Consider the following 14,062-nt stretch of genomic DNA (forward strand, 5'->3'; position numbering starts at 1 on the left):
GATGTAAGGAGTGATAGCTCTGTTTAAATTATAATTTCAGCTTGTCATGTCTGTTGCAATAACTCTTTATTATTCAGTGGCGTTTTCAAGTACGCTCGTAATTATAAAAGTATGAAAATTGAATGTAAAAAGACTGAAAATTACATTCCTATTAAGTCTGCTGCATTATGTTATCGTTGTTTTTTGTTTTGAGATAAGATATAATGATCCTTATTTATAACTTCGAATGTGACTAACCCTTGGACTTCAGGTGCATCCGAATTATTTCTAGAATATTTGTTATTCAAAACTGTAATAATACCTATTCGCTTGCACAAAGACTTATAATTACATCTCCGTACTAGTCATGAGCTCGATCAAACAAACAGCCAACTACAAGTTCGCAATGTGGGGCTCTCTAGAACAATCTCAAGCAAAGTTTTTGTCTTGAATCTTATGTCATGCATTCTGTTACTTATCAAGGAGGTTCTAATGCAGTTTTTAAAATTCAAAACATGACCTCAAGTATCAAGAAAGTTCAGTTTGAAAGATCAGAACAGGCTAAACACAAATAATGCGTGGTTTACAAATACGATCGCTATTTCGCAAGACACGTCGTGATCTATCAGGCCATGAGCGTTACTTACACACATAACTTTGGCATTCTTATGTATCAAAACTTATGTAGGGTTAACAACAAAGAACTGGAATATACTCATTCCCAAACTTCTGTTGTAAGCACTTTTATCGTCATCTTGCAGGCCCCTAAGTTTGCAGATTAATGTTTAAGTAATCCAAAAGAGAATCATCTTTTCAATTTCACATAATTGTTATTCGTCAAAATATAAGTGGTGCAACCGACGAAATACTCGGTAGTCCCTACTTACAAACGGAAGGCGTTGGACCGGGAATGGTGTCGCAACTTACCGAGGTCTATGACCATCAGCAACCTGTCATAGGCCGACTTGATTGATTGAACATGAAAAACTCAAGTGCCACTATAATGACGCAAGACTTTTTGATCATAGTACATTCAAAATAACCGTTACAAATGCATTATAACCTGCATTGTTACGCAACAGCTCCAATGTAATCGATACTTAGACAGATCGTTAAAATACTATAAAACTCTGGAATTCCTTAAAGTATCTCAAACTTATCGATTTACTTGTGGATTCTTTTACATAACAGTTTGATTTCTGTCTCAAATTCCATGGTTATGTCGATGTTTTTGTATGTCGATAACCCTGTCCGTAAGTTTAGTATGTGAACAAAGTTCTTCGCATAAATTCCGATGTAACAGAACACCGAGCGGCCTTGCTTTTGTTATTATTGATAGTTTGGTTGCACAATACGTGTTATGGATAGAATCTGGCGTATTTGTGCTGAGTGCGCTTAGAACCGTGACGCGGAATGCGTAGGAGCGTTGCGTATGGCTATCTGACGGCTCGTGCGTGAGTTGAAAACTGCTTTGTTTTTGTTGTATGAGGAATTTTAGAGATAAGAACATTCTTGATGTCAGCACAAGTGAAGTTCTTGTGTAATTCTATCTTAGTGTGTCTTTTTTATTATTTAAACTATCGTCAGTGACACTCATCCCAAAGTTTGTAAGCATCGTCTCAGCATGCCTTTTCTCCTTTGTGTCCAAATCCATTTGTCAGCCATGTTGTGTTTACAGTTCATCATTCCTTAATCTAAGTCTTCTTTCTTGTTTTTCTCAAGACCATCATCTCTGATGTCGATATAAAAATCCAAAGCATTTAAACGCACATTTGGTAACAATAAAACAGCGAAATAGTAATGTAAATTGCCATAATGTTCACTATAGTTACAACACTCTCGTCCCTAATTGCAACAGCGTAATTATACAGAGACCACCTCGTATAATGATAAGAAACTTCGCTATGAATGAAGCACTTTGAAATGTTGCTTCATAAATACTGCTTGTACATCAACGAAAGAAAATAAGACGTAAACTGAATGTATCAGTTGTTTTTGGTAAGCAGCTAATTGAAAATCTTCAGAAAAATTACGAAGCTCAATGGACACGATACATTTTGAACATTTACACGTCACAATTTCATCATTCCTTCTGTCATTATCTGCTGTTTTCAAGGTCTCCCAAATCTTTTTTCTCCATATTTCTCATGATTTCAATACCGTTGGTAACTAAACAACCGGATGTATTTAAGGATGCTTTACTTGCACTATCTAAACGAGCATTCTCATTATCATCAGCAGATAAGAAGCCGAAAATTTTTACACGTAATCAATAGCCTTTTATGAAATTCCAAGAAAGGTCTTCAGATACTACTCCTATTGTAAGGGCAAGATGCAACATGTTCCTAAAAACAATAGACGGTGTATCTTTGATATAGAGCTAATGAGAAGTTCCCATTGATAAGGTTTTGTTTAGCTTATAAATTTGACACCTTCAGGAGTTGCACCATTTCTTAGAACTGTTGCTGTTTTACTGTCGTCATAAGTTCTGGCATTTACCAGACATGTTTTGGCTTGTCTCTTAAGAATTGGCAATGGTTTATGAACGCGAAACCATAATTATATTTTGCAGGTTAGTTCTAGCATGGTAGGCAATTGTAAGAACATGTTATTGAACTTGTTTTAATGGTAATTCCACGACTGAAAGATATGAGCCGTGACCAAAGGAAATCTACATAATAATAATTACCTGACTCATAGCTCGAAACAACTTTACGCAGCTGGCCAATCCATCTGATGTTCACCACAAAATGATTGAGAGCTGAGGTAACTGTTATTGTTATTTTTTTGAATTCCACTAATGTTTCTTTTGGTTATTTCCTAAAGTGATGTCAGAAACTCGTCACCATGTCGATAATTGTTTGTTAACGAGTCGTAACAAATTTAAATAACGATTTCTATTGGATTCTTCATAATTGATTGACCAAATCGCTTTTCGAATATTTTGCAGTTATTGCCTTTCGTGTTAACTCATAGTTTTAGTATCGAAAGTACGAATAAATGGTTACGTAGCCAATTGTTCATCGCTCACTGGACTAGTTTTTATAAGATTCTCACCATTAACGCCTCTAATGATAGCAGGATGTCTAAAAACTGAAGGCAGCACGTGTTTTATTTTTGCATCATTATTGTAATACCTTTCTGCGAAGTGGAATGTCGGAATCGGAGATTTAGGGGTCAATGATATTGAAAATTTGTCATCTTTTAATTGTCTCCAGTCGCGTCTGTGGTCTAGAATGTTGGTCTCAAAACCTACTTTTAATACGAGGTACAGGCTGTCTCTTTCATCTCAGACAAACGCTGACACCGGTGACTTATTTGGTGTCAACTTTGTTTCCAAATATATCGTTTGAGCGTGACTTTTACAACGGTATGGTAATTAGTAGCAAGTTTTATTCGGACATTTAGCGCTCTGTATTATTGGGTGAAAGTGTAACTTTAACGAATCATTAAATAAATCGCAAATCATAAATTCGCATGTTTGCCATTGAGTGGTACACCTGCAGACTGTCTTTAGTGAAATGTCTGGTTGGGCGCGTCACGCACGGGAGAAAGTGTACTACAAAAGCGTACCTGCGACTGGTCCCCAATTGGGTTGCGACCTCGAATATCAGTCGACACGGGGCTTCTTTAACAGTTCCGTACACGTCGTTTTGTGTTATTGACATTTGTGGTCATTAACCAACATTTTGAAAAAGTCCCAATAACCGAAATGCATATTGCAACTTGATCTGTCACCGTTTTTAGCCGGTTATAAGCTCCATCACACATCCTTGAATCACTCTCCGTCACAGTTTCGTTAAGAACACAAAGACCATAAAAGGCACAAATTCGAACTTAGCCAGTTTTTTATACCATCGCAAACCGCCGTTCGAGTCTTCCTCTAAACCGGTCTCCGAAACTTGCTGGACGCGGAAAACTATTTCTGAACGATTATGTGCTCTATGCTTTAGAGAAAAAAGTGATCTACGTAAATTTGAATATCAACATCAGCATAATTGAGTTTCGTTATAAACAGTCAATTTGAATTAAACGAACTTGAATACTTTCCGTTTTTATCATAAAGCGATCTGTTTGCCAGATAAAGCTTGGAACTGACCTTTTAAATGCCCTCACTTGATAGCTTGAAAGCGGTTCGGACAACCATTCAGTAGTTATTTACAGCGTATAGAAGTCTCTTACAAAAACAAAGAAGCGTTTAGTTTCTACAATGAGATTTGCAGGAATGTGATTCTATTGGGTGTAATACAAGTTGTACTTTATGTCTAAGGCTGTAAGGTCGGGATATGTTCGTTGGTGGCTGTCACCCATGTTTGCACTACGTCGCCACGATGTCGTCGCGAGGTTTTGTTTCTCCCGGCCACCAAACAGGATTCCTTTGAAACATTTTACTTGAGACTGAATGGGTGCCTGTTTCATTGTTCGGTAACGTGTTATCTCTTATTGGGAGGGTAACGGCGATTTTATGTAGATGACTTAAGACCTTTAGCTTTTATATCCGAGAAATTGCTTACGTCAAAGGGCGGCCTTAGCTTGGGACTAGTTGGCTGTTTCATTATTTCTTTATTTCCTGCATATGTTAATCTCAAGCCTCGAATCGATATAATCAGCTATTCTCTAAACGTAATTGGCAGAACGATTCACTAAATTCATTAACAATTTTGCACTTAAATCTGTAGTTAAATAGATTTAGTGTTTTAAAATGACATTTATGGCCCAATGTCACGTTACTTGTCGTTAGTGAGGATATAGGGGCATTGTGGTCTCGTTTTATAAACATATTTGCATTTGCCCTTGATGTTAAGGCGACTTTTATATGTATGAAAGATGATGAAAATAATCATGGAAATATTTGATTCGGCTTTATGAAAGTTAATTGGACCTACGAACGTAGTCAGATAGGGAAGAAGCGTTTTAAGAAGTTGAGCCCTTACACTGATGAAACACAAATTGAACAAGTCTTAAGAAGAAGGAAGATGCAGTAAATTTTCAGATAAAGAAGAACATGTAAACAACAAGAGTTTGATACTGTTTTGGACATTTTGCCTTGACACCAACAGTACAAAACTTATGGGGCAAACTATTATTATGATAAAATGTCGTCACGACCACGCTCGCCATGGAAATTGGCCATCATCTGTGGTTTCGAAACTGAGAGGCGATAATGTAAGCCAGATAACGTGGATTTTAAAGTGGTTTGCAATATCTTTATCTTTGAAAACATTTGAGATCTACAATCGCGTATATTCCGCAGTTTTTGGCCATGCCAGTTTTGGTTTACCTTTGTGGTACTTGTAGCTATCCATCATTGAATATCTTATTCCATGTTATGTGTAATTATGATCGTATTTAGCGCTTAGACGTCCCATACTTCTATATCTCTGACCTCTTTTCTCAAGGTAAAATTGTGTATCTTCTTATTCTTTATCCTAAATCTGCCATTTTTGTCTGCCTTCCGAACAACAGTGTTATCATTTTGGACTATTAAAAATTTCCCTCTTACTTTCGATAGATCGCGAGTTTGATTTATTGCATTATTATTGCTTGCAGCGCACAATATATCTTTTAATATTCCGTGTAGATGTGTAATTTTGTGTGCGGGTTTTTACAGATGCACATAAATTGACAATATATATACTTTAGTTATTGATTCTGAGCTTCTTAAAGTCGTCTTCTGTTTAAGAAGTTATGCATTTTACCTTTCTCTAAACAGTTATTCTGGCCACTAAATCTCCACGCAGGTATACTAAGGTACTTAGTGGAAGAAAATCTCAAAATAAGAGATTGCAATCAAGCTGTTTTGAAAGATAATTGAGGTTCTAAGGTGACCAGTATAAACAGGCAGTGATAAAGATGTATAAGTAAGGTTTTGTGGTTTCGTATATCGATAATTAAAATTACCTGACGAAAAGCCCATACGTGTCTAAAAGAGCAAGGTATCTGAGTAAGTAAACACATAGGTAAAGAGAAAATATTAAGTAAAGTGGGTCAATGGGGTCGAAACACCATTCTCTCGGAGATTAAAATTAAATTAACGAGTTTGCTTCTTTCGCGGTAATGATGAAGACATTGCAATTGTAGAATAGGTAGGTGCGAAGATTTTCTCTTCATTATGGTTTTCGCGCTTAAAACTGTTTTAAGTATATGAAAATTGAAAGTTAAAATTAGTTTAATTAATTATGAGTGCATTGTCTTGTTGACCTTACCTTGAATATTTCGGCAATTCCTAATCTGCTTTATTACCAACTCTGATAACACAGTCTAATCAACACTTAACACTATAAATATATAATTTTTACTATATAATGTCTTTATACGTTAATAACCATAGTTCACGGTGGATGACTTACAAAAAAATACTTGATAAGAATCAAAATGTACACCGAACGAAAAAAAAATAAAAGTTCAACAGTCTCGGTGGAATGCATGCATTTCAAGTCGCTGGATCAGTTATAAATAACGAAACTATATTGTATATGGGTAAATATGTAAGAACACTTCACAGTTTATTGTAATTGTTGTGATAAAGGGAGCACTGCTTAGCACAAAGTTTTTGAAAGTTATGAATTCATCGTTATCTGGCTGTCACTGCGCGGCGCGCCACCGAACACACCCGACCGCTGCGGCGGTTACATTCAATATGGCGGCCGAGTAATTGAACGAAAGAACGAAGTCCGAGCGAATGACTTGCGAAAGAGCACGAACGATGACCGAGGGAGCTCGAAGGCTCGAAGCCTGCGCAGGCATCGTTCAAGACTTGTTTTGTTTTGAATTTATCTGTTCCTTGCTGGTACAATTAGACACAGTTTAGACTCTGTAAGTAAACTTATCTATGTTTTGGGATTATTATTTATAAACAATTCCCTAAATAATGGATGACCTGTAATTATCGTCCACTAATGTCAATTATTATTAATTTTTAGAATAACCCATTTGCCTAACTACCGAAATTATACTAAATTTTAGCACCACATAATTTATCTGCTCAATTACCTATCTGCTGTAAAAACACGTTTTTGACAAGTTTTCAGGTAGATATACAACCTTTGCGGTGAACCCCCAATTCCAAACGATGCACATAGGGGTATTGGACCAAAAAAAGCGGACAATATTATTTTATGCTCTTATCCTGTTTATTGGTCAAAAATCACTGTGTAGAATGTATTATTACTTATTTTATGATATTATTTTAGTTAAAAAAAAAGTCGTGAGAAAAAAAATTAAACATAATAATTATTAGCAAATTTTGTGACATGAATGAATCAATCAATTAATCCTAACTGAAAAAATCACTAGGTACTTGCTTCAGTTTCATCGCCAGAATCCATCGAACTTTCGTCTTCAGTTGAGACTTCAACTTTACTTGGCATTAGCTTTTCCCTAGCCCCGGTACTAAAGGGTTTCGACTTCTTTGGGCGTTTTGGCCTAATACTGCTTATAAACGGGTCAGATGTAAGAAGTAACCTATTCAGAACGTCTTGGTTGCACTGAATTGTAATATTGTATTTCCTCGTTTGTAATATCAAATGTTTCATGAACAAATCTTATTCTCATGGGGCGGCAAAAGCGAGGTGAGGATGGTGTCGCATTTTGCCAAATAACCCTTTTGCTATTGGTACAAATAATTTGAAGGGGCACCACAGATGATTGAAAGATGAAAGCATCGGAATCGGCCGTATTTTCAAATCTTTGTTTGTACTCTGTCTGGTTCGATCCATCACAGCCCCACTTACAAATTAACTCCAATAAAGCTATTTCTTCTGTTGGTAGACTTTTTAGTACATCATCCAAGTATAACAGTAGTCGTTGAGACGTGTGATTCAATAAATTTTGAAGTTTTACTTCGGCGCAGATGGCAGTTACCAAAACTGATTCTTTATCTGGGTAACAGTCTTTTTTTGCTCTTTCTTTGCACTATAACATGGATATAATTTTTTATCACTAGTCCTAATAATTTCATACTGATTCCTCGTTAAAGACGCTTCCACAAAGATTGATAATGCTTGATTGGGTGTTAATTGTGATCTTAATGATGAACCGCTGCTTTTGTAGTTTTTTAAGTACGTTGATCCTCGGGTTGGACTTTTACTGATATCTTTGACCACTTTTGCAGCCTGTGGATAACCACATTCTCGGAGCTTCGTTTGACTCGCATATAAGAGTTGTTGAGAGTCACCCTCATCTTTAAGGCTCTCAACTCTTCGCCTTTTACTGCGATCACATAAATCACTAAATGCTTTCGATGGACGACCTGAATTTCTACTTGATCCCGTAGGTATTTCTACAGTACCTTGAAGCCAACTGTGATTTTTTTTCAAGAAAACCTTTTCTGTCCTACTCGCAGCAACCCATCTGGTCTTCATTTCTGACTTAATGGCAGAAAATTTGTGCAGAAACTGTTGTTTTTGTTCCTCGGGGAAAGTCGGCTCACTTACAATATCTTACTCCACAGAGTCCAACTTCTTTACAAATTCTCTTTCTGTACTTTTTTTCATCAATTTAAATAAGTATTCCCGCGTAATAACATTGTTTCCAGAACTACCTGCTAAAGAAAAACTCCTGTATTGTCAAGTTTTCAATATCAAGTGAATAATATAAGTTTGTTTTGTAAAAATTGTATTAACAAAATAATACGAAAAAAATATGATAGGCAGATTTAGGCACCTAAATTTCTATGTTTTCAATAGTAGAGTAGTTAATCTTGTTATAAAAAAAACAAAAATTGCCCTGAAACGTCCTGAGACATAACAAAAACACTATTATGTATATGTTTGTTGTAAAATCTTACTACGTTTTTATGCAGTCTAAAGAATTGTTCATATCTATAAGCTAACTAATACTACATCAAAACAAATAAAATAAAACGAATAATGAATAAACCTGCTTCATTATTATCCATCATGAATATCACTTCACAAGACTTTGTTTAGTTAATAACAACCAAAATTGCGCGATAAAAAATCGTTAACTCAATGATTGTTACGTGACCGTTTGCAACCGTTCAATTGATAGGCGAAATAATGATACACAACATTTTTGTAAGTTTTTAATGTGGGTAGTTTTAGGTTCTTAATTTATCTAGGTACCCTCAAGTACATCCAATTTGCGAAGATACTGTACTTTGATCTTGTCGAATATTGTCCGCTTTTTTTAGTCAAATACCCCTATGTGCGATGCATGGCCACTACGATTACGACGTCAACTCAGACAATTACTTAAAAATAAAACTACAATGTCAACCATTGTCAAAATTTCACGTCATTCATAATCAAAATCAACAAATGTGGTGTTAATTAAATTCAGGAATCAGTAATTATTATCCGTTTTTTATATGTAAATTATGAGTTGATCATTTCCCGGCTTATCAAGGAATAAATCAATATGGCTTTGGACTTAGTCAGTATAGCCCAGCCTCATTACATACCAGGGTTAGTTGTTTATCAGTATAGTCATATTTATATGGGCTTCTACAAACAATTTATGACTTTCTGGTCTTCCACCAGCGGTTCCACCAGAGCGTCGCGTGGAAATTGCTCTGCGCTCGCGGACAAAAAGTAGCTTACGGGCTATCATCTATGCTGAACGTATTTTCAAATTGGACAAGTAGTTCCAGAGATTAACGCTTTTAAACCCTCTAGACTGAATTCTACCCTTACTTACCCTAACTTACCTCTCCATAAGACTATTTATCCTTACTTGTATGCCAAACGGAGGCTAGGAGCATTTTGAAATCAAATGCTTGAAATTCAACTTCAGTCGTGATGTCTGTCTCAGAACTTGATGAATGATTGGGAATGCAGCTGCTAAGCTTTAGATATGAAATCTTAATACATACAGAGGCACGATTCTCCTAATTTTACTTCAGCAACATACGATTCACGTTCGACTGCGATCCAATCCCGACTCGATTACGATTGAAACGTATGTGGCATTCCGCTATTTTTTCTTCGAAATAAACGTTTTAACGTTACGTAAAAGTTTTTATCCTTTTCTGTCATTCAATAATTAATCATTTTGTCTGCAAATGATTAACTATTGCAATATGATTGTAGAGCAAACTACCGTATAGACCAAAATCACCAAATTAGCAGACCAATCGCACACCAATCGAATGTCGTTGGAATACGATTGGTCATATATTAGTAGCAGAACGCCCGATATGGTTAAAACTGCTATTGCGATTCGATTTCTATTCGATTTTGGCATTATTAACTTAGGAGAATCGGGCCCCAGATGTATCCAATATTCATAATATATTATCTGGAAACATTCCATTAATATTGCATAGCAAATACACAGCCAAAGGTGTGTAACGTTGTACGTTATATTTTGAATATTTAAAAATACTAGACTTGCTATATCTCAACCGCGCGCCGCGAGCCGTGCGCCGTTGACGGGTGACGGAAACCGGTTCGGCGAACTATCCCTCCTATGAGGCGACGCGAGCAGAGCCGGCGGTCAATCGCGAGACGGTCACTAGCACGACACCGCGAGCCGATACAGTACTGGTCTATGTTGGTTTTTAACTCGCTGGTATATCGCATTTAATTTTATCCTAAATTAACTATTGTGCTTTTAAAATCACTATTAGAATCAGTGTATACCCCAGATCGGGTGAGTGTTGCAAAATATTACTTATTATGTGCATCTAGAAAAGTTATACGTGAGTACGTGACGTGTCGTAGGATGACTTGCTGATTTCATTGTGCGCTCATTCTTTTATTTCATGCTACGATCACGCCTTTGTTGCTGTTCTTATGGAATATTATAGACTATGTATTGCCATAACGCTTTTAAAAAATATCAGGTGGTATTTGACCTTACATGACCGGTGCACTTAGACCGTGTCATGAGGGCCACGCCCTACAATTATTTTCTCACATTCTTTCCTTTTTAAATAATTTCTTATAGTGTCTACCTACTTATAACTTCTTCATTAACTTTTTCATTTAAACTAGTGCTTTGCTTTTTAAATCATTCACATACTTTCACCCTCATCACTTGCATTCAGATTACATTTTGGTTAGCTGTATTATAATTTGTCACGCTGCCTAGGCTGCCTCATCTCGATGCTATTTAGTGCTTGATCACTGCTTTCCATTTAGTTAGGTAGTGAGTAAGTGGACATCGGGATGTTGCAGTCGTGGCTGGAATATAACCGGACCGTAACTAAGACGGAACATAACGGACATTCCAGGGTTCAAGTACCTGACTACCTCCAGTGCACCTACCGTAGTGCACCTACCCTCAGTGCACCTACCTACGCGCTTGTCTACCTACGTGCCTGTGTCTACCTACGTGCCTGTGCCTACCTACGTGCCTGTGCCTACCTGCGTGCCGCGCCTATCTACGTGTCCTGCATCTACCTACGCGTCCGGCATCTACTAGCGCGCTGCACACCTACCCCGCCTGACCGCTGCCGAGCTGCCTGACTATACAGGATAGTGGTGTTTCTATAGCGGGCCAGAACTTAACGCGTGCTCGATATTTCTAAACTCACTTCCGGCTCTGCCGATATCTTTTTATAGAATATAGACTTATACTAAATTACTAAATTTCTTTTTTTATTTTCTACCTACTAGTCTACCTACTACTAACCTAAACGTTACAGTGGCGCCCAATAATGGTAGAATATATCGAGCTGTGTTTAGTTCTTGTTTGCTAAGCATTTTGTAGTTGTCCTGGTGTTGGTTGTCTGTCAGTTGTGTTGAATTTAATCACAGCCTACCAAATGTGAATCTACCCACATCTGTTTAATAATTATTTTTTTTCTAATATTTAAATTCAACCGTCCATTTTTTTGTTTGACCTACCGTCAATATTTTTCTACCCCCAAATTTTATTTTTTTCTTCACATTTAAATTCAAAGTTTACATACCTTAAATATATTTTCACATATGGTTAGACTGACCACAAACGTGCTGATTTGCATCCGAATTGTTTTGTCTTTATTATTTTTGTCTTTATTTTGCAACACACTCCTAACTGCGGTTTAATTTTCAATTATGTCATACACTATTAAATTCTTATCGCTTCAAAAAGCTGAATTAGAGTATGAGGTCGCTGTGCGTGGAGGGGTAGCTGCTGATTCAGTTAACGAACTCAGGAGACAAATAGTAAAATTATCTTTAGCCTTGCCTTCAGAAGACATTCTAGAATCTCACCTAGAGCCTTTTGATGACCTGAAAGCAGTGAGGGAATCTTTAATAAAGTCCCACAATAATATAATTTCTCTTAAAACTAAATTAGATAAAAACCTATTTACACGCACGGAAACCTTACTCCATCACATCTATCATCGCTTGAATAGAATAGACTATTCATCGGCTGACGTTGCTGAAGCTTATAAAAGTTGCCGTTCACATTTCAATTCTCAATATAAAGATTTGACGTCATTTAAGATGCAGTCTTCACAAGTGCCTCAAGTCGCGGATAGTTCGCCAGACCCTATTAAAGAGCTTGTCAACGTGTCGGTCAGTTGCGAGCGAAAGCTTTTCTCGGAAATAGGAAAACTTAAATACTCGGGCAAGACTTGTGTTAGGGCATTCATTCAGAAAGTTAATGAGTTTATTCAGAGCAGATCTATACCTCAGGAGAAAATTCTTGCTTTCGCCTTTGAGATCTTCACGGATGACGCCTTACACTGGTATCGGTGCATCAAGGACAGAGTTGAGACTTGGGATGAGGTAGTCGTTTTGTTAAAGCAGGACTTCAGTGAAAACGATTATGACTATAGGTTACTCGCAGAGATACGTGCGCGTACACAGGGTGAACTAGAAAATATTACTATATATATAGCTATTATGCGTGGTATGTTTTCAAGGTTGGGGAAGCCCTTACCAGAGGAGGATCAGTTGGAAATATTACTGCATAATATTAGGCCTTGTTATGCAAGCACTCTAGCATCTTCAGCAAACATAACCGATATTGACAGCCTCCAGAATATATGTAGGAATTATGAAAATATACAATCTAGACTCAAGCGGTTTCGTGAGCCACCTAAAGTTAGTGCTGATACTGTAGCCCCAGAGTTTGCATATACGAAGCAAGCTACTACAAGTAATTCTAATAATAACTATAAAAACTACAAACAACTAAGTCATAATTTTAATACTAACTATTCTAAAAACTATTCTAATAATTATAATAATCACTACAATAAATATAAAACTACTTCTAATCCAGCACAGCAGGAAAATCACAATTTACACGTAAATGAGATGGCACCTGCCAACGATGATAACAATAAAAAAAACGTATACTGCCCTAGATGTAGATCTCAAACACATTCTTTGGGTTCATGTCAAAAGCCTCGTTTTCTTATCTGTTTTAAATGCGGAAGGAAGGGTGTGAAGTTTCCTGACTGCCCTAATTGTAATGCAGGGTTAGCAAAAAACTAAATCGCGCGGGTTGCAGAGGCAGTACTATCTCCAATTTTGATAAAAGTGATTGGGAAAATTGGCTTAGTACCGTTACTAAATTCTTTTCTTGCTATACTGTTTCTTCAATCCGTGATACTCAAACAGATTACACTCGACCGTATGTTTCTGTTAGGGTTAATGGTAAAACTATTACTGGGTTACTAGATACAGGTTCTGCCGTTACTATAATGGGGAATAATTTTGATAAGAATTTCAGTTCCCTTACCCAATGGAACATCTGTCAACCTTTGACTTTTGTTGCTGCAGGGGGACAAAGACTTTCATCTATGGGTTCTGTCTCCTTAACTTTTGAATTTGAAAATCAATCGCACAATTTAAACGTGCATATTATACCAGAAATCAAAAATAATTTAATTCTAGGCATGGACTTTTGGCGCAAATTTGGGTTGTTTCCTAGCCATTTAAATTCTATAAAGTTTTTAAATTCATCGGACGCTCAGTTAGCTGAATTAGGGTCAGATTGTTCTGAACATCTACAGTCGTATGATCATCTAACGTTAAGTCAGAAGACTACAGCTGACAATATCATATCTCAGTTCCGAGAGATATCATACGAAGAGCGAGGTCTGGGTCGTACTTCTTTGATAACTCATTCCATTGACACTGGGAATGCTGCTCCCATTCGTCAAAGGTACTACAGA

At 36.8% G+C, this 14,062-nt stretch overlaps 2 protein-coding genes across 2 annotated transcripts in view; one reads left to right on the plus strand and one right to left on the minus strand.

The window, feature by feature from the left end:
* LOC124642739 (probable serine/threonine-protein kinase tsuA) overlaps nucleotides 1–6,615 on the minus strand; it is a 50,488-nt gene extending 43,873 nt beyond the window's left edge. Inside the window, exon 1 of the mRNA XM_047181355.1 lies at nucleotides 6,186–6,615. The gene's annotated coding sequence lies outside the window, so the exon portion shown is untranslated. The remainder of the gene's footprint in view (nucleotides 1–6,185) is intronic.
* A 3,697-nt stretch (nucleotides 6,616–10,312) lies between these two features.
* LOC124642771 lies at nucleotides 10,313–13,382 on the plus strand. The gene is made up of 2 exons (XM_047181412.1): nucleotides 10,313–10,593; nucleotides 11,177–13,382. Exon 2 carries the CDS (start codon nucleotides 11,985–11,987, stop codon nucleotides 13,377–13,379), a length of 1,395 nt encoding a protein of 464 aa, XP_047037368.1. The 5' UTR covers nucleotides 10,313–10,593; nucleotides 11,177–11,984; the 3' UTR covers nucleotides 13,380–13,382.
* Nucleotides 13,383–14,062: the final 680 nt, after the last annotated feature.

The sequence above is a fragment of the Helicoverpa zea genome, chromosome 2 (assembly GCF_022581195.2).
Source record: "Helicoverpa zea isolate HzStark_Cry1AcR chromosome 2, ilHelZeax1.1, whole genome shotgun sequence".
NCBI lineage: Eukaryota > Metazoa > Arthropoda > Insecta > Lepidoptera > Noctuidae > Helicoverpa > Helicoverpa zea.

Bases quoted from the DNA above. Each gene is read 5' to 3' on its own strand.
- LOC124642771 (XM_047181412.1), top strand. From the start codon at position 11,985: ATGTCATACACTATTAAATTCTTATCGCTTCAAAAAGCTGAATTAGAG.